Source organism: Mobula hypostoma, chromosome X2 (genome assembly GCF_963921235.1).
Source record: "Mobula hypostoma chromosome X2, sMobHyp1.1, whole genome shotgun sequence".
Classification (NCBI taxonomy): domain Eukaryota; kingdom Metazoa; phylum Chordata; class Chondrichthyes; order Myliobatiformes; family Myliobatidae; genus Mobula; species Mobula hypostoma.
This window is the reverse complement of record NC_086129.1, coordinates 32,242,986-32,267,948: the sequence shown is the minus strand read 5'-3', so window position 1 is coordinate 32,267,948 and position 24,963 is coordinate 32,242,986. Positions and strand designations below refer to the sequence as shown.

Here is a 24,963-nt window from a genome sequence, read left to right as displayed (position 1 = left end):
TTAGCAGAGGCTGTCACTGTGGATGCTCATCATCAAGATGTTCAAGTGAAGTTTTTCCATCCTCATGGGCCCAACACACGATTCCATCCAAAACCAGATGGAAAGGATATGTGCTTCGTAGCAGTTGAAGATATTCTGGTCAAACTGATGGAGCCATCATCACTGGGTCATGCAAGCAGGACGAGGGAGATCTACCACCTGTCTGCTGAAGTCATGGACTTCATAGAGGAGGAGCATATTAATCGTCTACTTCCTGATAAAGCTGACTGAACGTTTTCGAAGATTTTCAAGCCCAGAAATGGATGGATTTTTTTTTTAGTTCCTGGTGTGTTTTCTGATGTTTATGCTTAAACATTGCAGTTGGACTGTAGTTTTTATTTTGCTGTTTACTGTTGTTGTTAATATTTACAGAAGGATAAAATGTACATGACAAATTGTTATTTGTTGTACCAAATTGTTAAATAAAGTTGTTAAGCAAGGAAGCATTGACTTGAGTGGTGAAAAGGTTGGAATTGTTTGTTGTAATTAGGCCACTGCCACCACCGTCAGGTCTCAGTCACCACCGTCAGATTAATTTGTTTTAAATTAATACGCTTAGAATCTGTTCCTCCAGAACAGTTGATTTATTAAAGTAATTGTCTTTTTAAAATTAAAAATGTGTTTTTATGTCCAAAATTGTTATTTTATATATTTAATGCTAATGATAAAAGTTGCATGATGTAAGAGTTTTTAAAGGAGTACACGTGAGATAGTATAAAAAATGAACAAAAGTGAATATTCAACATTTAACAGCATATATGTGTACCTATGGTGTAGACACAATGACTTAAAAGCTCTAAATCTATATAAGACAGAATAATTAGTTTTTTATTGTGTCTGACCGTGTTGACAAAAACTAAGTAATGACAGGAAAAACACATATTTTATGAAAAAATTACAAAATCAGGAGGTTGCACTGAAATATTGCCTGATTGCTGAGACCTTGTTCTATAAACATATAAGTTTAGATTTCTTAACATTTAATTTTTTTTCTTTTCAAAAGTAAAACCTCTTATCCAAATTCTCAAGAATCAGTGACATGTTGAAAGGGAGAATAAAACTACGCCTGTGCGAATCCCTCCAGCATCTGGTGATCCTGTGACCTTTGTCTTGGGCCTCCAATGCCAGAACATCTTTCAATAAGGTGAACCCTCACAAGGCATCAGGCCCTGATAGTATACCTTGTAGGGCACTGAAAACTTGTGCCAACGAACTGATGGGAGTGTTCAAGGATAACTTCAATCTCTCACTGCTGCAATTGGAGCATCCCAATTGCTTCAAAAGGGTGACAATCATACCAGTGCCCAAGAGGAGCAGGGTGAGCTGTCTAATGACTATCACCCAGCGGCCACTCACTTTTACTGTGATGAAGTGCCTTGAGAGGTTGGTCCTGATTAGAATTAACTCCTGCCTAAGCAAGGACCTATTGCTACAATAGGTCTACAGTGGTTGGAATCTCACTGGCTCTCCACTCAGACTTGACTCACCTGGATAATAGTAATACCTATGTCAGGCTGCTGTTTATTGACTGCAGCTCAGTGTTCAACACAATCGTACCCTCAGTTCTAATCAACAAACTCCAAAACCTGGGCCTCTGCCACTGGATCCTTAACTTCCTCATTAGCAGACTACAGGCTGTGCGGATCAAAAATAACATCTAGTTAACAATCAACATTTGTGCACATCAACACTGGAGCACCCCACTACTTAACTCTCTCTGCACCCACGACTGTGGCTGGGCACAGCTCAAATGCCACCTATAACTTTGCCGATAACACAACTATTGTTGGCAGAATTTCAGATGTTGCGGAGGCATACAGGAGCAAGCTAAATCAGCTGGTTGAGTGGTGTCGCAAAAACAACCTTCCACTCAATGTTAGTAAGAGCAAGGAATTGATTGTGGACTTCAGGAAGGGGAAATTGAGGGAACGCACACCAGTCCTCATCGAGGGATCAGCGGTAGCAGAAAGGGTGAGCAATTTCAAGTTCTTGTGTGTCAACATCTCTAAGGATCTACCCAGGGCCCAACATACTGATGCAATTACAAAGAAGGCATGACAGTGGCTATGCTTCATTAGGAGTTTGAGGAGATTCGGTCTGTCACCAAAGACACTCACGAAAAGATTACTCTGCCATCGCAGTAATCTGCGGCAGAGTAGTAAGGCTTTGGCACAACAGGTCTTCAGCAAGAACAGGCAGAGGAAAGGGAAGTTCATTCCTTATTTCTTATTTAACTCGAGAGAATAGGAGGTATGTCTACAGAAGCAGTGTTCCGTTTTGGGTGTCTAATGTGGGATTTCCAGGAGATTCCCAGCCTCCCCGATTGCCATATCTGCCCCAGGTGCGTCAAGATGCAGCTCCTTAGAGACCATGTTAGAAAACTGGAGCTGCAGCTTGATGACCTTCGGCTTGGTACTGAAAGTGAAGCAGTGATAGACAGGAGCTACAGGGAGGTAGTCACCCCAAGGCTACAGGAGACAGATAAATGGGTGACTGTCAGGAGAGGGAATGGAGAACATCAGATAGTGGAGAGCACCCCTCCGGCTGTCTCTCTCAACAATAAGTACTCCTGTTTAAGTACTGTTGGGGTGACAACCTACCTGGGGGAAGCAACAGTGGTCATGCCTCTGGCAATGAGTCGGGTCCTGTGGCTCAAAAGGTAGGGAACGGAAGAGGGTGGCAGCAGTGATAGGGGACTCGATAGTCTGGATGATAGACGGGTGATCCTGTGGATGCAGAAAGGAAAAACATGGATGGTAATATGCCTCCCAGGTGCCAGGAACCGAGATCTTTCTGGACATGTCCACAATATCCTGAAAAGAGGGTGAGCAGCCAGAAATCGTGGTACATATTGGTACCAATGACAGTGGTAGAAAAAGGGAGGAGGTCCTGAAAACAGAATGCAGGGAGTTAGGAAGGAAGCTGAGGAGCAGGACCTCAAGGAAAGTAACCTCAGGATTACTGGTGTGCCACGTGACAATGAGGATAGGAATAGAATGAGGTGGCAGATAAATGTGTGGCTGAAGAATTGGAGCAGGAGGCAGAGATTCAGATTTCTGGATAATTGGGACCTCTTCTGGGGCAGGTGGGACCTGCACAAAAGGGATGGGTTGCACTTGAATCCAAGGGAGACCAAAATTCTTCCAGGTAGATTTACGAGAGATGTTGGGAGTGGTTTAAACTAATATGGCAGGGGGATGGAAACCAGGATGACAGAGCTGAGGAAGAGCCAGCAGGTTTACAAGTAGATGATGGGTGTAACATGAATACAAGGAAGGACAAGCCAATGATTGGGTACAAATGCAGACACAGCAAAGAGTTAAATTGTACCACAGAGGCAAAATTCAAAACGGCAAAGAATGTAGGACTGAAGTTGTTGTATTCAGAATAAGGTGGACAAATATGTGGTGGAATTAGAGATTGGTCAGTATGGCACTGTGGGCATCGCTAAGTCGTGGCTGAAAGAAGACCATAATTGGGAGCTAAACATCAAAGAATATACTCTGTATTGAAAGGATAGGCAGGAAGGCATAGGCAGTGGTGTGGCTCTGTTGGTAAGAGATGGAATTACATTTTTAGAAAGAGGTGACATAGGGTCAGAGAATGTTGAATCTTTGTCAATTGAGATAAGAAATTGCAAGGGTGAAAAATAAATATTATGGGAATCATATATAGGCCTCCAAATAGTATCTAAAATGTGGGGTTAAGATTGCAAAGGCAGCTGGAGAAGGCATGTAATAAAGGTCAATTACAATTGTAATGGGGGACTTCAATATGCAAGGGGATTGTGAAAATCAGGTTGGTGTCGGATTGCAAGAGAGGGAATTTGTTGTGGTCCTACAAAATGGCTTTTTAGAGCAGCTTGTGCTTGAGCCTACTCGGGGAAGGACTATCTTAGATTGGGTGTTGTATAATAACCCAGATCTTATTAGGGAGCTTAACATAAAGGAACCATTAGGAGTCAGTGATCATAATATGTTTGAATTCATACTGCAATTTGAGAGGGAGAAGCATAAGTGACATATATCAGTATCACAATCGAATAAAGGGAATTACAGAGGCATGAGAGAGGAGCTTGTCCAGGTAGATTGGAAGAGGATACTGGCGGGGATGATGGTAGAGCAGAGCTAGCTGAAGTTTCTGGGAATATTTCACAAGGTGCAGGATAGATATGTCCCACAGAGGAGGAAGTTCTCAAATGGCAGGGGTAGGCAACTGTGACTGACAAGAGAAGTTAAGGACTGCATAAAAGCCAAAGGAAGGGCATATAAGGTAGCAAAAGTGAGTGGGAAGTTGGATAATTGGGAAGCTTTTAAAATCCAACAAAAGGCAAGTAAAAAAGCTGTAAGAATGGAAAACATGAAATGAGGGAAAACTAGCCAATACTATAAAGCAGGATACCAGAAGTTTTTTTTTCCAGTTACATGAAAGTAAAAAGGTGAGAGTTGATATTAGACATCAGGAAAATAATGCTGGTGAGGTAGTACTGGAGGCCAAAGAAATGGCAGATGAACTTAATGGGTACTTGGCATCTGTCTTCACTTTTAAAGACACTAGCAGTGTGCCAGAGGTCCACGAGTGTCAGTGAGCAGGAGTGAGTGCCATTGCTATTAGAAAAGAAAAAGGTGCTAGGCAAGCTCAAAGGTCTTAAGGTGGATAAGTCACCTGGGCTAGATGGACTACATCCCAGAGTGTCATAGTGCGGACCCAAATGCAAGACACAGACACTGAAGAACTAGGAACTGGACTAGAATTAGAGACGAAAGCAAAGGGAAGTGGGGAAGAAAGAACGCTGGACATGACACAGGCCCTGGGCGAGACAAGGATACAGGGCCTGGGCTAGGATTTGACTAGGATAGCGGAACCAGGACATGGAATTTGGAACTAGGAGCCTGGGCTTGGACTCCGAGCCAGAGACTGGACAAGGACCTGAAACCTGGGTCTTGACTTGGGCTCAGACCCCAGATCTAGGTGAAGACATGATGAGGCTTGGGTTCTTCGAGGCTAGGGTACTTCGAGGCTTGGGTATGGACTCCAAGACAGAGACTGGGCAAGGACCCAGAACCTGGACTTGACTCAGGCTCAGACTCCAGAACTAGGCAAGGACAAGACGTGGCTACAGGACGAGGAGTGGCAACATGACTGGACGTGAGACTCCTGGGCAGGACAAGGGAACCCCAGCACAGGACGAGGGAATCCCAGCACCGGGCTGGGCAAGGTACTCCTGGGCTGGGTGAGACACATGGACAAGACAAGAACACAACGCCGTAGCTTGGACAGGACAAGGTTCTTGGATCGTGACTAGGACTGGACAAGACCCCGAAGCCTTGACTAGGTCGAGGGACAGACGGGAACGCAGAGCCTTGGGTCGAGGGACAGACGGGAACGCAGAGCCTTGGATCGAGGGACAGACGGGAACATGGAACACAGAGCCAGGACCTCTCCTTGGGTACAGGACATAGGGCCAGGACTCATTACACAGAATGCAGAATACAACAAGACAGTTATCAACACTAGGTAACAGCAAACAGCCAGACCTGCCTAGCAAAGGCATGGATACAGAGACAGTTCAAAACAACAATAGAAAGATCCTTATCTTGCTCCAGCAATTGAACTAGACAGCAGTGCAGGCAAGGGTTACAGGCCAGGCAAGGCTTCAGAAGGAAGAGGAACAGAAGGGATTCAGACAGAGGATATGGATAGGAACAATCCAGCAGCCAGTGGCTGAAACCTGAAGCTACTTATGAGGCCAGCCAAACGAGAATCAGCTGCCTCAACAGAAACTGGGGAAAACCGGAAAACGTGGAATAAGAAACATGGGCCGGACCATGAACCGGAATGCAGATTTCACTGACTGGACCATGACACAGAGTCCTGAGAGAGGTTGCTGAAGAGATAACAGATGCATTGGTTATGATCTTTCAAGAATCACTTTATTCTGGTATGGTCCTGGAGGACTGGAAGATTACAAATGTCACTCCACTCTTTAAGAAGGGAGGAAGGCAAAAGAAAGGAAGTTATAGGCCAGTTAGCCTAACCTTAGTTGTTTGGAAAGTATTGGAGTCTATTATTAAAGGTGAGGTTTCGAGGTACTGGAGACAAATGATAAAATAAGTCAAAGTCAGCATGGTTTCTGTAAAGGGAAATCTTCCCTGACAAATCTGTTAGAGTTTTTCGAGGAAGTTACAAGCAGGGTGGACAAAGGAGAGTTAGTGGATGTCATTTACTTAGATTTTCAGAGGGCATTTGATAAAGTGCCACACATGAGTCTACTTAAGATAAAATCTTATGGCATTACAGGAAAGATACTGGCATGGATAGCGGAAAGGCTGACAGGCAGGAGGCAGTGAGTAGGAATAAAGGAGACCTTTTCTGGTTGGCTGCCAGGACTAATGGTGTTCCTCAGGGGTCAGTATTGGGACGCTGCTTTTCCCATTGTTTGTTAATGATTTGGATAATGGAATTGATGGCTTTGTGGAAAAGTTTGCAGATGATACAAAGATAGGTGGAGGGGTAGGTAGTGCTGAGGAAGCAATGTGATTGCAGCAGAACTTGGCCAAATTGGAAGAATGGGCAAAAAAGTGGCAGATGGAATACAGTGTTGGGAAATGTATGATAAAGCATTATGGTAAAAGGAACAATAGTGCGGGCTGTTATCTAAATGGGGAGAAGGTTCAAACATCAGAGGTGCAGAGGGACTTAGGAGTCCTTATGCAAGACTACTGGAAGGTTAATTTACAGGTTGAGTCTGTGGTAAAAAAAGGCAAACGCAATGTTGGCAGTTATTTCAAGGGGAATAGAATATAAAAGCTAGGAGATAATGCTGAGCCTTTATAGGAAATAGTCAGGCTGCACTTGGAGTTTAGTCAACAGATTTGGGCCCCATATCTCAGAAAGGATGTGCTGTCTCTGGAGTGATTCCAGAACAGGTTCACAAGAATGAAGTGGTTAACATATGAGAAGCTTGTGGCAGCTTTGGGCCTGTAGACTGACTGGAACTTAGAAGAATGCAGAGGGATCTCATTGAAACCTACCAAATGTTGAAAGGACTAGATAAGGTGGATGTGGAGAGGATGTTTTCTATGGTGGGGCTATCCAGAACTAGAGTACACAGCCTCAAAACTGAGGGGAGACCCTTTAGAACAGAGGTAAGGAAGAAGTTTTTTTAGGCAGAGAGTAGTAAATCTGCAGAATACTCTGCCACTGACCGTGGTGGAGGTCAAGTCCGTGCGTATATTTAAGGTGGAAATTGATCGTTTCCTGATTGGTCAGGGCATCAAAGGATATGGTGAGAAAGCAGCTGTATGGGTTGAGTGGGATCCTGGATAAGCCTTGATGGGCTGAATGGCCTAATTTTGCTCCTATATTTTATGGTTGTATGGTCATACCATGGAGAGCATTCTAACTAGTTGCATCACCATCTGGTATGGAGGGGCCACTGCACAGGATCGGAAATACCATAGCTGCAGAGAGTTGTAAACTCAGTCAGCTCCATCATGGGCACTAGCCTCCCCAGCAGCGAGCACACCTTCAAAAGGCGATGCCTCAAAAAAACAGCATCCATCATTACGGACCCCCATCACCCAGGACATGCCCTCTTCTCATTGTTGCCACTCAACATTTCAGAAACAGCTTCTTTCCTTTCACGATCAGATTTCTGAATGGACAATGAACCCATGAACACTACCTCACTCTTTTTCCTCTCTTTTTCCACTACCTAATTTAATTTTTCTATGTATTTATTGTAATTTATAGTTTTTATTATTATGTATTGCATTGTGCAGCTGCTGCAAAACAACACATTTCGTGACATATGCCGGTGATTTAAAACCAGATTTTGATTGTGATTCATGGATACAGACACGTAATTGTTGATGAGGTCTTTATAAAATTAAAAAGAGTGGCAGAATTTCCATACCAAAGGAATTAAAATAGCTGCAAGGTAAGTTAAACTAATTTGATTATTTGTTGTGAGTTGTTTTTAACATGTGCTTCATTATTTAGGTAATACCTTAATGTGGCTGAATTATTTCTTTATATTTTCACTGAAAAATATATCACAATTGTTTTCAATATGTTTCAAGACTAATTCAAGTATACCTCATTCCATACTGGAGTTTCAGCATGCCTAAATGGGTTCTGATTAAAGTGTGATTAACAGGTAGAGAGTGATATCATTGAGTACTATTTTGGAACTTAAAGGAATGGTCATTATTTGAATGATATTTGCAAAATCATTCATGTTTTCATGCATGTATGCTTTATCGTAAACCTGCTGAAGAGATGGAAAATTTATCTTGAAGCTGAAAATTGGAACTTTTAAGGAGATAAAGCTGAAGTTAAAATATTTTGGAAACCAGCACGTGGTTTGTACATATTGATGTCTTATTCTGATCATTATAACCACTGTTAACAGAATAAAATGCACCTTTCCTGACCCTAAGTGTTCCAAACTGCTTCATGTTCAATGATATGCAACTGGATACAATATGATAGCTTTCAAAATGACATTAAAAGACAGCAATTTTAATCCTATTTGATTTTATATTGACATCAAGCTAGTGAATTTAATGAATTTAAAAGCATGTTCTGAGGCTTATACAATATTATAGCCTTTAAATGATTGTCTTTTTCTGAGTCATAATTTGAATTTTGTGATTAGAATATATTCTCTAATACTATTAATGGTTTGACTGCAGGGAGACATTATGCAGACAGAGGAGATAAAAAAGATTGACTGTGTTGAAACAGATTGTGAGCAACTCATAAATGTCAAAACCCCAGCCCATGTTATTTAGCTTACTGGCAAATAACACACATAACAATATGTATGGTACAATACAACACATTATATATGTTATGTAGAGAATGTTTCATAATATACTGTATATTATACATAGGATAACACATACAGTATAGTTAAAAAGCATATACCATATAATTAAGATTACATTTACCATATATTATAGAAAATACCATATACAATATATACTATGAAGAGAATAACACAATCTAATTTTTCTCCATGTTTGAAATTCTAGTTAGTGAATTATTCAAACTTTCTAAGAACACAATTAATGTAGTGAACACTGTAATAATCTGGAGCATAGTTTCTATCAATAATAATGCGTAATAAATAAGTACGCATTATATACAAAAATCCAACACCGTGTTTCTTTGTACAGGGTTTAGCTTAAAACCTTATCACTGTGTTTTAAAGTTACGTTTACATCAAACTGAAGGGAAATCGGTTGACAACAGATTGAATTCAGATGGACTTTACAAAGTTAATTCTGTATCTGTTAAATGCTTAACTGCAGTAGGCAATGGTTTAAAAACTATCTGCTTGTAAATTATTTTATAACATCAATATAACTTAAAATTGTTGACGAGATGCATTCTACAAGTGCTACTGAAGAGTTAACATTAACAATATAGGTAGCATCAAGATTATTTCAACCTAATGTATTTGACATAAATATTAGATTTTCGTTAGTTAACTATATACAGGAAAGAGCTTCAGATTTGGAAACAATCCGAAGCTACGGTCGGGCGTTTGGCGCGTAAGGTCGGTAGGGTTGCTGCAGTCTTTGCCCAGCCCCTCACAAATCCAACAGTCTCAAAGTATTTCCCGTGTGAACAATAGCTCTTTCTGGTGTGTTTCGGGATTTTAAGTTGTAATCTAATTTTACGCTATATGTTCAGCAGAGCAAATATCATCGTCTTCGATAATATCCACATCATCTTCGTGGCTCTCTAACAAAAAGGTGTTCTGGCTGCTTAAAGACTTTATCTCTATGGAACTTTTCGGATTTATTTCCGTCTCACTGACACTGGAGTCGAGGCGCTGGTCGCCGGTGGGTGAGTTTTTCTGACCGTGATCATCCCGAGACTTTCGTAATTGTTTTTTATGCTTCATTCTTCGATTCTGGAACCATGTTTTAACCTGGAAAACACACCAGCCAGAAGCACAAAAAATTTAACCGGAATGAGAACACCACTGACCCAAGTGAGTTTAAAGATGAGCCCTGGCGCACGATATTGTTACAGAACGACAATATTACTGTCGGGCAAGGACGACACTAACAGCTGTTGACCATAGGATAACATTTTAAAATAATTCCTCAAATCAACGGACTGATTCCCAAATATAAATTTCGCAAAGTCAAATCAAATGTGTTTCCGTGAGGCTTATAAAAATATTCGAAGTGACTTATTTCTGTAGAAATATAACTATGTTTTTAACTGGAATCTATATATAATCTCAAAAGATTAAAAACAAATTGGACGCTTTACGACCGGAAGGTCTATTCAAATAATATTTATTTTAAAAACAGAAAGAAAGTCACAGGGAGCACTTTTGTTTCTACAGGTGACTTGTTATTGACTCGTTATTGAACTAGGTGTAGTGAATAAGCCGATACTAGTGAGTATCTGTAAACATGTTTTAATCAAGGATAGTCCGTCACTCCACTCTGCATCATTTTCACTTGATAGACAATATATCTTCACTACTACAATATCTGCTCACTGCTGATTCTATCCGAAAGTATTTTGATTTGGGAAATAGCCCTGTGTCCTGGTTCCATGAATTTAGGCGTGGAATTTACAATATAAAGTTTTAAGTGATGGCAAACGTGTTTGGATGCGCTTGAAGGAGAAGAGCGCACTGAAGCCTTGGGAGAGGGGTGATTTCATTGATAGTATTAAGAGTTTGGAGTTAAATACAACTCGGCCCCGTAGGGACATAACTAACGTAATCAGTCGACTCACAAAATGTGAAATGCCCGAACTAAACTTCATTCGAGGCTGTAAAACATTAGTGAGTTTATTTGAAAACCTCGATGTTTTCATCTCTCAGAGTATGTCTTACATCGATTGGGTCGATTTTGTGTAATTAGATTATTTTGAAAAATGCCAAAGGGCTCTCTGTATCAACCAAAATACATTTGAGTCAACGTGGCTTTATTCTCAATTGCAATCACCCTCTCAGCTGTACCTGGGTCTCCGAGAGACTCAGCGCTGACGCCAGTTCCACCCTTTCCGGGGTTGACAGATAGCGCTGAATCTCGAAGCGTTTCTCCAGTCCCGAGAGCTGAGAATCCGAGAAGACGGTCCGGGCTTTCCGTCGCCTGCAGTGTTTACCTGGGAGTTCAGGGGGATGTTGGAAGAGAGCTGGCACGTGCATCCCTACTGATAACAAGGGCACAATGTTTAACATGAATGTTTTCTCAATTCAGCACTCACCGTTATCACAGATTCCTTTGCGCGATAAAATATCCCATAGTGGCGGGATCAGCGGGCTGCCGAATAGTCTCCTCTATCATCACCATTTGTCCAAGAATTCTAGTGGGTGTTTACTAAGGGCAGATGTTTCGAATTACCCCACTAAACAGCACCATCAGCAGCCTTTCTACTATAGCAGCAACCCAGTGGAACGTTTCCCTATTTATAAATTTCATTAGAGGTAGATTGAAAAATCAATGACTATCTCATTAGACGCCAAGATCGTACGAAAATAGCAGAAGCATTTAACAGCGTAAATCGTAAACATTTGGCTATTTACTCGTTAAACGATTACTTCTGTAAAACGTCTTTTCATTGTAAATTTTGAATGCTACTCAAAATGTTCGTTGATGTGATTTCTATATATTAACAGGACAGCCTTTGTGAGATTGGGCTATCTATTTAAAGAACGGGTAAATCTTTGCCAGTCGAAAGTTCTGATCATTTCCGATTCTGTACTGATTCATGGTAGAACTGGCGTTTGTTTTGAATCCTTTGGTGCAGGGCAATAAAGGAGGCTTGTATCAGACCGTCGCCGCAAGGCACTGTAATGAATAACGACCGTGATGGCCTTTGCTGTATATACCTGATTTTTCCGTACCCTATTAAAACAACGAAATGTGATGTAGATCTCTGAGATTTGTTTATATGGACAACAAAAAAGACGTCGTTAATGGCATATTGACACCTCCTTACTCGTCTGCGAAAATCCACTATGAAGTTTTAAAATGTTTACATTTTTTTTCAAACGCTGGTTTTGCTTTGGGTATTGAGATAACAGGTAAAATCGGATGTACCTTTAACAGCTTTGAACCATTTGACGGTTTAAAATAATCTTTATGTTTTACAAAGATTACGGTTAAAACACAAAGTATATCCTGAATTATTTTAAAATTCTAGAAGGGGATGAAGTCTTTCAAAGCATGAAAGCACACTTTTGTCCTTAATCCTTAAGACATAAATTGACATATAGATAAAAACAAAAACAACAGGAATTCTGCAGATGCTGGAAATTCAAGCAACATACATCAAAGTTGCTGGTGAACGCAGCAGGCCAAGCAGCATCTATAGGAAGAGGCGCAGTCGACGTTTCAGGCCGAGACCCTTCGTCAGGACTTTGATGTATGTTGCTTGACATATAGATATTTATGTTTGCCAACTTCCCGAATGTAAACCGGGGTTGATTGTACTTCGATTAAAAGATGGTCGTTATATATTTTATCCATCATTATATGTTCCAGAGCAACTTACAACTCCCACTCGGCAGTTTCCTAAATATTCCTAAATATCGATTTCAAAGTAGATACATACATGATATACGGTTTGTCTGATAAACGTATCTTCAAACCTCCCACTTTGAGCATGTTCTGCTATTTACCCTCAAGCCTTCATGGGCCGGGGACATTTGTTTTGTTTGATAGCGCTCCTTGCAGCGTTGAATTGTGCTTTAAAGGTGCTAACTAAAGTTGCCGAGTTATTGTGGAAGTCCAGATCAATAAGCGGTAGATTCAAAGAGTTGTAGAACAGCGAAGTGGGCCTCTCGGCCCATCTCGTGAGTCCCGACTTTTTTGTCCATCTACCCTAATGTCATTTATACGTATTAGGACAGTATCCTTCTATGCCCTGCCCATAAAAGTGTCTCTCGAAATGCCTAGTAGTAGGCTAACAAACTAGATAAATTGGCATGAGTCTGCCATTTACAATGTTAATAACCATTTCATATATTTAATAGAAGAAATTTATTGGTTTCATTTTACTCTAGATAATTGCAATGGATTTTAGCAATATTTCAATGTTAATGTCACTTAGAGTAAGATGAAGAGTTGTTAGAGCTCAGTTTTGGAAACCTGTTTTATATTTTATTCTGGAGAAAAGGTACAGTTTATCTAGTATATGTTTTATAGGATTATCTAGAAAATATAATGGATGCAAGTCCGAATGCGGGAGAGGGAGAGGAGTTTAATTAGTGTTTAAATTAGCTTAACCCCTCAAAAGAAATTGCAAAGTAACCGAGAAGAAAATTGTGCCGTGCTAATATCCCACCTGAAGCTGAAGTTTGAAAAGACGTAACTAAGCGCATAATACGTATAACCCCTTAAAAGAAACTGTAGCTGAAGCTTATTTATTTAAAATATGTTTTAAAAAACAAGGCCTTAAGCATTAAAGACCACAATACATTCAGATTTCTTAATGAAGTGGTGATTAACAGCTCTTTAAAATGAGTATTTTATTCCCCGGGTTTGGATAAAACAAGTGTGAGTTTGCTAACTTTCATTCATTAAATAAATTGATAGAACTGTTTATTTACCCGCAGTCGCTCAAGGTTCCATTACAGCAAAGTAAATCAACTTTAGCAAGGATTCCCCTTTAAAACAAAGTCTTCTAAAGAAGAAACAACTATATCGTGCAGTTTGAAATAAAAGTTTAAAATTTAACCCGCCAAGTTTAAATTAGCAGTATGACAGATAGGTTAACATTAAAATCCATTGCATTCGCAAAACCATTTTAACATTGCTCCCATCGCATAGGACTTAATCATGATCAGAATACTTGATTAAATATCCTTCACTTATATCACAGTGCTGTCTAAAACTTTCGTTACATTACACTGGTACGCGGTTTCATATACAGTATCGACATGAGCAATTGCAACCTGATTCCCAGTGGTCGGAATACAAATGTGGAATGTTTGTAGGCTGCCAAAATGTATATTTAATGTGTTCAGTTAAATAATAGGAGTGGGGTAACCAAATAATCGTAAAGTGTGAATGTTTAGACGCTGTCTGCTTGCATGTTCAGCGATGACGGCGCTGCACATACCGAGAAATACATTTTAAAGTTAAAATTCCTCTCTCGCCTTCCCTCCACTGATAAACACAACCTTTTACTGATTTACTCGAACTTATAAACTAGCAGACGGACTTACCAGGCGATGTGAGAAAGTAAGGGTGATGATGCTCCGGTTTGTGGAGTGGGTGATGAGGATGAGGTGCCAGTATCGTCGGTGTTGGCATTATTGGGTATCCATATTCTAGCAAAGGGACACGGGATGCCAAGGAACTGGCATAGGAAACGGGAGGGGCTTCTCTCACGGGCTTGGGTTTGTGGAGTAAAATATCTTCGATAAAGAAAGACGTTGGCCGCTGGGCAGAAACCTGGTGTATCGGGGACGTAAAATTCAGATTCATCATTCCAACTTCTCTGACTGGCAGTCCAAAGAGGGTTTCTTTCGTTTTATGTTTGTGCGTGGAAACACCACTAACTAGTCCGACTGGTCTTTTATTGGCGAGACTCTTATTTTAGATGCAACAGGTTTGTAGGAGGCTGAGAGACTATTTACTGAAGTAAAAGATTTGCACTTCTCAAGGGAGTATGACCGCGATTAACCAATGGGGAAGCTCTGGGCGGAGGATAGGAATCAATGACTCTGCTTGCTGGGCATGTTGGCGCAGGTAGCGTTTTTTTTATCAGGAGCTGGCCCGGGTACTGAAAGAAGCGTGTGATGATACACATCAATTATAATAATTACTGCAGGCGCTTTGCGTTTCATTTAAACAAAAAAGTTACTTTATAAGCAAAAAATAAGTATGTTATCATTTTCTAAAATATACCCCATCCACCAACCAGGCACATGTTAATTGTTCTTTTGTGATTCAAAAATCAATCTAACTGTATAAGAGCAAGATTTTGTAGACATACCCAACAGGTCGACAAATTTCATTTAGAAGATAAATATGACGAGTAGTGGTTCCATGAAAACTCTTCTGTTCTCTAGACAGATATGACCAGATATGGTAGCTTGTTCGCCATCTCCGAAGTTTCTTTCCTGTAGCTCAATAAAACTGACTCCGGTGCAATACCCTAACTGTTCCTGCACAACATCCGTTAAAATAGACCTTTTTTTTGCTCTCCATGTTCTATTGGTAATTCTTTAGTCCGTTCATATGTTTATATTTATTTTAATTTGATTATTGACGTCCGCGCTAATTGTTGATTGTTCATGGCTGTTTGTGCTATTGTATGTAAATTGTTGGTTGCTGTTATGTTCTCCGTTGTGGCAGTGCTGTGTTTTATGCTTGGCACCGAACCACAATAAAATAATGGTACGTTTCACATACAGGCATTAAAGTGATTCGGAGTCAGTTTTCCAGTGTCTGTGATCGAACAACATTAAAATCAATAATTTCGTATAACTGGCATCCCAGTTTGTGGTGGAGCTGGTCTGCTTTTCTCAGACCACGTATGCTGTACAGCCTGCTGGATATTTTGGAATTCTCTTTTACTTTTGACTTTCAGTGACTGTTGTGTTTTGTATCCCCAAGTTCCAGAATTTGTTCTCTCCTTGTCTCCGTGTCTTCCTTCATTTCCTTTTATCTACGCCTTATAGAGAGCAACGATTAAAGAACCCTTTCTCAGCAGCGCACCATCTTTAGTGTCCGTTAATTTTTGCTGGTCTCTACTCGATCTCAGACAGGTTATTTTATCCTCTTATTTGCAGGTTTGAATTTCTGGCTCTGACCAAAGGTCATCGACTTGAAGTAGTTACTCATATAGGCTACTCCGAAAACATCTCCCACTCTCACCGACCCTACAACTGAGAGCCCCGCAAGGACAGGGAAACATCAGCACAAAAAGCTGATGGAAACATATCACCATTCTTTCTGGATCTAAATCCCTGAAATTCTTACCAACAGCATTGAGGGAGCACCGTCATTGAAAGGACCAATGTGGTTTACGGCAGAATGAATGGGGATAGATAATAAATTGCCAGACACATCCACATACCTCTATAATGGATTTACAGTAACAATTCTGCATCACTTGTTGATAAACGAGAATGAAATCCCGTTCGGTGTTCTGTATTTCCAAAAGTTATGCACTGACCAAGGCATGAAAAATCTAACGGGCAGCTTTCAGATAAATGAGGACATAAGGGATGCTGGAATTCGAAGCAAAAGAAAATCAGAACTGCTGGAGGAAGTGGACAGTCCGTGTTTCAAGTCTAAGTGTCTCGGGTTCTTCCAGAGGTTGTGAAAAAAAAAATGCTGGAAGAACCCGAGTCACTCAGACTCGAAACATGGATTGTCCACTTCCTCCAGCAGTTCTTTCTTTTCACAACTTTCGGATAAAGAAAAATGTTTTAGGATATGAAGTGTTATTTGGCGTCGCGCGCGCGTGCGTGCAACGGGGATATAGAATCATGGAATGGTTATAAAATAGGAGGCCATTGATCCCATCATAAACATCCCAGAGCAAGTTAACAGCCCCTCACTCTACCCCACTCTTCGCAAACGTGAAGGCTACCTCGTCACCCACCGCCACTACGTATATAGACAGTGCAATTTAGATCCCAAACCTTAGGTTGCAGAGACAAGTTATTTTTTCTTGTGTTACTTTTAAAATTCTTTTCTTTTATGTGAAGTTTAGTCCTCGTACTCGACCACCATCGCGAACAACTACCCAAACTATTTTATGTAATAGCGATCCGCCGGCTAACTGTCCATATGTAGTGGAAGCTTGACCGAATGTCCTCAATGTTACAGAGATGAAAGGCAGATTTGTGATAGTAGGTCTGAAACAAAAACTTCCCAAGCACTTTTAATTGATTGGAGTTTGGTGGTGGTAGGGAATGTAGTGGTGGAGAGTTTGTTTTTTTTAAATTTTACTTATGCTGAACTTATTTTGCATCCGTCAGGGGTGTCGGGGTGTTTCCAGGTTTCTGAGTAAGAACCGGACTTTAATTCCTCTCTTTATATTAAGGGTCCCAGTAATGTCAATCCTTGTTTATAATCGACAGCATGAAATTACAATTTGTTAGGAACCAACTGAGTAATCAGATCCTGAGCCCAATGAAAGGATGTGATACTACTTCCAGTTGAGCAAAGAGCTTCACATCGCATTCCCGTCGCGCGAAATCTACCACCTACTCTACTCCAACGCCGAGTCCGTGGTGTACGGTGATGATGCACTGAGTGAATTGCACACTTTAAATTTACACTTCGATTAAGACGATGATAATAATCCTGACAACAACAGAAAAATAAACTTTAACGAAGATCCCTTTGTCATTTAGAGTGCAAAATGTAGCCATCGGGATAATATCCAAACGGGTTGCATTATATTATGTGCTCGTTCGGGACGGGGGTTGGGGCGGTTTTGCCCATTTTACAGCGTCAGCTTGCCCTCTTCGTTTCTTTGTTCGAGGTGAGTGTCACCACACGAGTCGGTAAGAGCACGGTACAAACCGCCGAAGTTCCTGCGAACTTCATCTTACAGGAAACCTTAATTTAACTTTGAAAGGTTCTAGGTCAGTACCTTAGACCACTTCCAAGATCTTAACATTGTTTGTCGCAGATTTTTTTTTTGTCATGCAAGTGCATTATTTTGTATAAATAACTATTTTTGAAGTAAATATATATTTGGAGATTTTCCAAGAAAAAAAATCATTTTTATTTTGTACTTTCTTAGATCGCGACTGATTTAATTCGCTCTCTCTCCACACACACAAAAAAAAACATTCTGAACATTTTGGCTGCTTGCAATTTATCCCGTTCTCGAATCTTCTCAGGTGAAGCTGACCTACAAATCGATCGATTTATCTGCGCTAGATACTCTTAAATCTCTAATGCATAATACGAGACGCCCCTTCACTTAACCTGAAGGGATCTACTTTGTTTCAATATGTGTTTTTGTATGTCTATCCTATTCAGTAGATTTGCGGTGTTTAATTTTACCGAATCTATATGCCTACTTCTTTACCCTACATTAGATCGCTGGACTTGAACATGATCGAAGCGATGAGAAAAGTTACGAATTATTTTTTCATCAAAAGCTTAACCCCGAACCACAGTGATTAATTGCATGTTCCTGTGCCAGACCCTTCTTTTATTTATTCTTCTCTCTTTTGCTCATGTTTCTTCCTCCTTGCGCGGCAGCGCTAAATAGAGCGGCGGATAATTTCAGCTCATTTCCCATCAAATTGCGGTAATTATTGACATTAAGCTCGGGAAATTTACGAGAAGGTACTTCTGGTCCCTCTCCCAGTGCCCGCGCTAATTTGCTGAAATCGAGTTGCCATCACAGTTTCAATCTTTTTATATTAATGCGGAAAGTGGTTGAACAGTGGCAGAATTCTCGCAGCCCATGCTATTAGATAATTAGGGAGGATGTTAGAGAGGGAAGTGCTAATCCTTGGGCACGAGGACAGCCTTTCCATCCGATCAGGCAGGTAGAACAAATTAATTTCTGGAATCAATTAGCGTTAAAAGACTCGCCAAGTGCGAGTCACGTCTTCCATATGTATGAGGAGAAGAATGAAAATCTAAGGGAGCACGGTGCGCGTAAACAAGAATATTTCATTAAGTACATACTAAGTTGTCTACAAGCACAGTGCAGGCAACTTTTGGATGTTAAATGTAAGAAGGGTTTTCAGAGTCTGAGTCTGAACATCAAATGAATCAAAATAAATTCATGTCTTGTCACATCACAGCCTATACGTTTGCATTCATATTTGTGTAGGATTATTTATCTTATCTAGTGTCTTGTCTATCCTGCCAGTTATTCTTTACACAGGCAGCACTGATGTTGACCAGGATCATTGAAGCACACACCGCGGCAAATAGTTGTGTTGGGGGGGGGGGGGTTGCAAATGGGAACTTAAACGAATTAATGGCGATGAAATGGTCCTAATGTAGAGCTCGGCGATGCCGTCAAAGCTGAGAATAAGAGGTAAGCGGCTTTATTGTCCATCTCATCAAGTGAGACGTCTGCTGTAAGGCTTTCAGATCACAGCTCCTATTCTCCTAAGCGCCACAAGCTTCTAAGAAGCTTCTGGGATTAATGACAACTCTAGATGCCCATCCTTCCAGTTCACTGAAACAATGCAACAGGTAGCCTTGGTCAGATCTGCTTTCTCCAACCTTCCATGTAGAAATCACCTTTTCCATACAGATTTAAAGCGTAGTCCAATTACGCCCAAAGGTGGAGAGCCCTGCTGACCGATAAAGTTGTTCCACTTCTCAAATGAAATAAAGAGGCACGCCTCTCTCTATCTTCCTTTCAAAGTATTTAGTTGCTCAATTGAAGCAATTGTTCGAGTTGTTAGCAGCATTAACTGCCGATTTCTTATTCATTTAAAATCTCTGCTATGTGTGATAATGGAACTGGGGAGTGGGTAGGTTGCTGGATCAGTGAACCGAGGTTCACACTTCTTTTCTGAAGTCTAGTCCGCCATTTGACACACGATAGAAGGCACTTCAAGACTCACAGCTGTTCACAATCCGCATATTGTACATCGATACTAATTGCAACAGATTTGGTGGAAAAAATATCTCCACACAATCGGAGCAAACGCGCTTAAAGGCAACAATGCGAGAGGTCGCGACTCCATCTGGAAGGTCTGAAAACATGATTATGTTTTGGGTAAAAGGCACTAACCGAATGACATTATACATTGAACTTGAAGAGATCCCCTTAATCTCTAATTGCTTTATTTCACTGTGAAAGCGAAATTCGTCACTTGGGGTAAGAAAAGCTCCGTCATTATTGAAAGACCAGAAAACAAAATCACTTGTCAGAATGTAAACGCTGTCGAAAGCCAATGATGTTTCTCAATAATACTTCTGCTACTTGTATACACTTCCGTGGCCTCCAGACATTTGAAGCGGGGGAACAGGGCAAGATGTCAGCTTTGTCGGAACCTTTTTTTTTTGTCAGGCTTGCTGAGTGCTTTACACAGTGCGATGTCTTATTAGAAATACAAATGCGTTTCATAAAGGCAAAGATGTTTCCCCGGCCTCTGCTCCAGCCCTTAACGGTGCCTTGCACATATCCCTTTCCTGTATGTGTGAATCTCGAGAGGAAATATTTTAACGTCTTGCTCTATAATTTACTTGGTCACAAAACTGAATAAAATAATTCATTATTCCAGCTCAAGCATATTTTAACTAGAATCTAAAAAGAACGAGTAATTTTCTTGTCATCTACTGAAATGAAAATGGATTAAATCTGCAAGATTATTTGTCCAGACGTAATTCACGTAGTTTGCTTCGCTAACTACCTGCTAAATTTACTATATATACACCATTTCACTTACATATGCACACGTGTACCTGTGCTTACATCAGGCTTAATTTTATGTAAATTATGTTGTATCATGCTGAATGCAATTAGAAAGCATCGACGTTAATCTATTTCGATATTGTAACAATGGCTATGGTACAGAAGTACTTCGTTGACTGAATAAAGCTTTGGCAGGCGGTGGGATTGTGAGCATGATGCACATTAACGTATGCAATATAGTCAACATTAAAAATAGCTTTGCTCACATATGTGTTGTCTACATGCAGTAACACAAGTGCAAGCTAAGAAAGGGCTGTTTCAACACCAACATTTACAGTGAGAAGTAGTTTGCAAGATTTTGTGTGTGTGTGTTCTCCATAAATGAATAGAAAGGCAGAGTTAAGTACTGGATTAAAGAGGAAACAACTCTGTTCCCTTTTGTGACTGCTACAAACCAGACAGCAGTGCAAAGCAGACCAAGGCCACACTCAGCATGGAGCAGGGTTGGCCAATAGTTCACCAATCCTCATCCCAGATGTGTTCAGAGGGATTTGGTACCATTATACTTGATTACAAGTTGGAAGGTTTTTTTTTCCAGATCAGATGAACTGGCAGATAAGCAAATGAAGCTCCAGAGGGATTGCAGACAGACAACCGGCCATCTGCAAGAACAGGGCAGGAAGGGTGGAAATAATACAGCAGATCAACAGTAAATAATCCCTCATTTGCTGGGGTGAATTAATATTTAGTGATCAGCTATGTGGTAATACATTAACTAAACACATCTCTGGCCAGTTTTCCCAATCAGAAACCAATTAAATAACTTGATGAAAGTAACTCATTCTTGATGTTGAAGACTATTGTCAGAATTTGGCATTACTGACATTGCAGAAATCAAAGGTTATTTAGCAGAGTCTGCCCATGTTTGTGTTTCTATGTTCGCACAGGATGACTCTGAAGTATAGTTTTGAATGAGGATGGTTCAATATTCAGATGAAACAACCAATGATTTTGCCCTTTCATCCAGGTTGCTCTAAATGTCTACTCTTTAAAAATGAGGCACCACAACTTCAACTGTTAATTCCTCTCTATTGATGCTGCCTGATTTGCTGAGTTCCTCCACCATTTTGTGTGTGTTGCTCAAAATTTCCAACATCTGCAGAATCTCTTGTTTTTACAAAATTGTATATGTTTTGTTGATATATTTAAAACTGTTATCATATAAAAGGAGAGAACTGGTAAAAATAAAATAATTGAAAATAATTGTAACTCTGTATCCCTGTAGCACGTAAGGAAACATACAAATCCTATCACAAAAGTGGTGAGCTCACCTAGACATGGAGAGTGCAGATAAGTGATAAAACAAGGGAGTGATTGACAAGCAGGGAGTGTGTATGTGAGGTAGGTTAGACATGATAATTTCATGTGTGATTTCTGCACAATTTTACTGTATTCATTCTGGTAAGAACTTGGTTACATTTGCTTTTCATTATCTCTCTGCTCAGGAAAGGCTTGAACTTCAGAAATATTGTCATCGATGGGTTACTTACTTGAGTACAAACTGGTGCATTGTACAGTCCCTTTTCAGAACATTTGTCAGCCAATGTCTCTCTTCTCCCCCTTTTGGAGGTTTTGAATTCAAATTTAAGCTTATCAACACTGCACAAAAGAAGATATTTATTTGGCTATAAATGTAACAGAGAATTATTGGATGACGACCTATCTGAGGACTCTATTCAGATTCATCTAAACTGAGGGACTGAAGAAGGGAAGGAGTGAATTAATTATCTACTGTCAAATTTAAATCAAGTGATCAAATCTTGGCATGACAATTTTCCTTCCAAAATTATTTATTAAGATATTTAAATTGGTTTACAAGTGCAAGGAGAAATAACTGCCATGCTTCATCTAATAAATAAAGTGCATTAAGTAAATTAATTTCTTAAACTATGGTTAGTATTGCAGGGTGACTGTAGGGGACTTCTGTAGTGCCCTGTATTTCAGATGCAGGAAGGTTTTGACTTAACTGATATGCAAACAAACAGGATTAACCAATTCAACTCAGTCCATGGCCTCCCCTTCTGCCACAATGAGGCCATACACAGGTTGGAGGAGCAACACCTTATATTCCATTTGGGTAGCCTCCAACCTGATGGGATGAACATTGATTTCTTAACTTTTGATAATTGCCTTCACCTTCACCAATTCCCCATTCCTGTTTCCCTCTCTCACTTTATCTCCTTACCTGCCCATCACCTCCTTCTGGTGCTCCTCCCCCTTTTCTTTCTTCCATGGTCTTCTACCTTCTCCTCTCAGATTCCCCCTTCTCCAGCCTTTTATCTCTTTTAACTTCTCAACTCTTTACCTCACCCCTCCCTCGCTCCTCGTTTCAACTATCGCCTACCACCTTGTACTTCTTCCTCCCCTCCCCCCACCAGCTTACTCTGACTTCTCATCCCTTATTCCAGTCCTGATAAAGGGTCGCAGTCTGAAACGTTGACTGTTTACCATTTTCCATAGACGCTGCCTGGCCTGCTGAGTTCCTCCAGCATTTTATGTGTGAGGTTTAACCAATCCCCAGTCAACCACATACTAGTGCAGGGTGCATTTAAAGGACAGCCATCAGCCTCAAACCAACAGGTAAGTTCCAGCCATGAGGAGCATATTCACAATGCCTAATTCTTGCTTTCTGGTTAGGACCTTTGGAATGTTTGGATATATGTAAAAACTAACTTGGATTTGAGGAGGGTGGTTTTGATTAAGAGCAGAAATGGCCACTTTTAGCACAAAGAGGGCTAGATAGGTAAAGCTGAGGGATTTGACATTGACCCTGGAAGGCTATTGTGTGCTGGACAGAAGGTGAAATGTTCTTCATTGACCTTGCATGAGGGCATTGTAAGAATGCAGGAGACCACAGACAGGTAGGTCAGATTGAGAATGGGAAGGAGAATTAAAGTAATAGGCAACAAGAAATTTAAGGTCACCTCTACAGACTGAAGTCAGATATTCACCAAATCAATCGTCACACTGCATTTGGTTTCTGTAAAATAGATCACATTGTGAACACCAAATTCAATACAATAGATTGGAAGAAGCACAAGTGAATCACTGCTTCATATGGAAACTCTTTTCATCCCTGGGTGGGGTGGTGGGAAGAGAAGAAGTGAAAGGACAATTGTTGCATCTCTTGCAATTTGGTCTGTTCGGCAAATGAAGTATTACCCTTGATTATGGAAATGCATAATTGGAAGTTATATGGCCCACCTTCTTTACAATGCTTTTTGGCACTTGTTTCTAAAGATAGTCTCCATCCCTTTTCTCTCTTCTACCTAATGCCCACTCCCTCCCTATCCCCACTCCAGCTCACCAAGTCTAACATTTTTTTCTGGTTGTGGCTTAGTCTGAAGCATTCATCCTGCTTTTTTTTTCTCCTTCCATTCACTAAGCAGAAAATCCTAAAGGCTGAATGAATGTACCTCCAGTTTCAAGGACTTCTTCTATCCAGCTGCTATAAGATTATTGAATCATTCCCTAGTACAACAAGATGGACTCTTGATCTCACAATCTACCTCGTTGTGATCTTCCACCTCACTGCCTGCCTGCACTGCACATTCTCTGTAACACAACACTTTATTCTGCATTCTGTTATTGCTTTACCTTGTACTACTTTAATGCAGTGCTGTAATAAATTGATCTGTATGGACATTATGCAAAACAAGATTTCCTTTGTACCTCAATACATATGACAATAACAAACTTATTTACAAATTGAGTTTTATGTCTTTGAGTGAATCACTGTGGATTAAAATTCTATTCCAATGACTTGTGTACACAAAACCTAGGTTAATTTGCTCGTGCACTACTGAAGTAGTGATATGTGGTCAGAGGAATAGCTCTTCAAACAAGGCTTTAAACCTAGGTCTCATTCACTTCTTAGGGTGAACGTAAAATAGTACATAGTATTATCAAAAGTAGACTTTCTCATGAAGATCACACTGCTACAGATGGGAGCTTGTTTTGAAAATCTAGTGGCCACATCTCTTGCGATAATACTCTTCGGTCAGAATGTATGTCATTGACTGTAAAATACTATGAGTCATCCTGGGAAAGTCATGTTAGGTCCAATTTGAATTCAGACTTTTCTTCCTTTCTCTTTTCCTTTCATTTTATTTATCTCATCTCCTTGCTAGTTCATACTCACTGAGGCTTCCATCCTTAGCCAAGCTGTTAGCAATGAAGCCTCCTTACCCTTTGAGTCCATTATGCACAGTTTTTTTTGTAATAACTTTGGAGGAATTATTGTCAAGGATATGGCATATTCTATTAGGTTGTCAGGAAATCTTCCAAATTAATTAAACAAAATACACAGAAGCAATATATTCATTGAACAGTTAACTAATGTTATTTGCATATACGATAATAACTGACTCCACATTTTTGTTCCTATTTGAGAAAAATTAGGGCTAAGTTATTAAAACACTTTATTTTATTATCATCTTTACAATGCCTTAAGGTTGTTATAGTTGGTAGTGGTTTGGGGACAAGCTCTCAATGGCATGTGCCTCAAATAGCCTCTGA

At 40.3% G+C, this 24,963-nt stretch overlaps 1 protein-coding gene across 1 annotated transcript; it reads right to left on the bottom strand.

Annotated features, from left to right (window-relative positions):
* Positions 1–9,727: 9,727 nt before the first annotated feature.
* Positions 9,728–14,513, bottom strand: bsx (brain-specific homeobox). Its single transcript, XM_063038448.1, has 3 exons — positions 14,252–14,513; positions 11,039–11,229; positions 9,728–9,985 (listed from the first exon to the last, which is right to left on the bottom strand). The coding sequence occupies exons 1-3, from the start codon at positions 14,511–14,513 to the stop codon at positions 9,728–9,730; spliced, it is 711 nt and encodes a 236-aa protein (XP_062894518.1).
* Positions 14,514–24,963: the final 10,450 nt, after the last annotated feature.

What these genes read in the sequence shown, in the direction of transcription:
- bsx (XM_063038448.1), bottom strand. Translation starts at nt 14,513, where the DNA reads ATGAATCTGAATTTTACGTCCCCGATACACCAGGTTTCTGCCCAGCGG. An exon ending in TTACTTTCTCACATCGCCTG is followed by an intron (nt 11,230 to 14,251) that starts GTAAGTCCGTCT and finishes TGTTATCAGTAG; the next exon opens with GGATGCACGTGCCAGCTCTC. An exon ending in TGAGTCTCTCGGAGACCCAG is followed by an intron (nt 9,986 to 11,038) that starts GTACAGCTGAGA and finishes TGTGTTTTCCAG; the next exon opens with GTTAAAACATGGTTCCAGAA.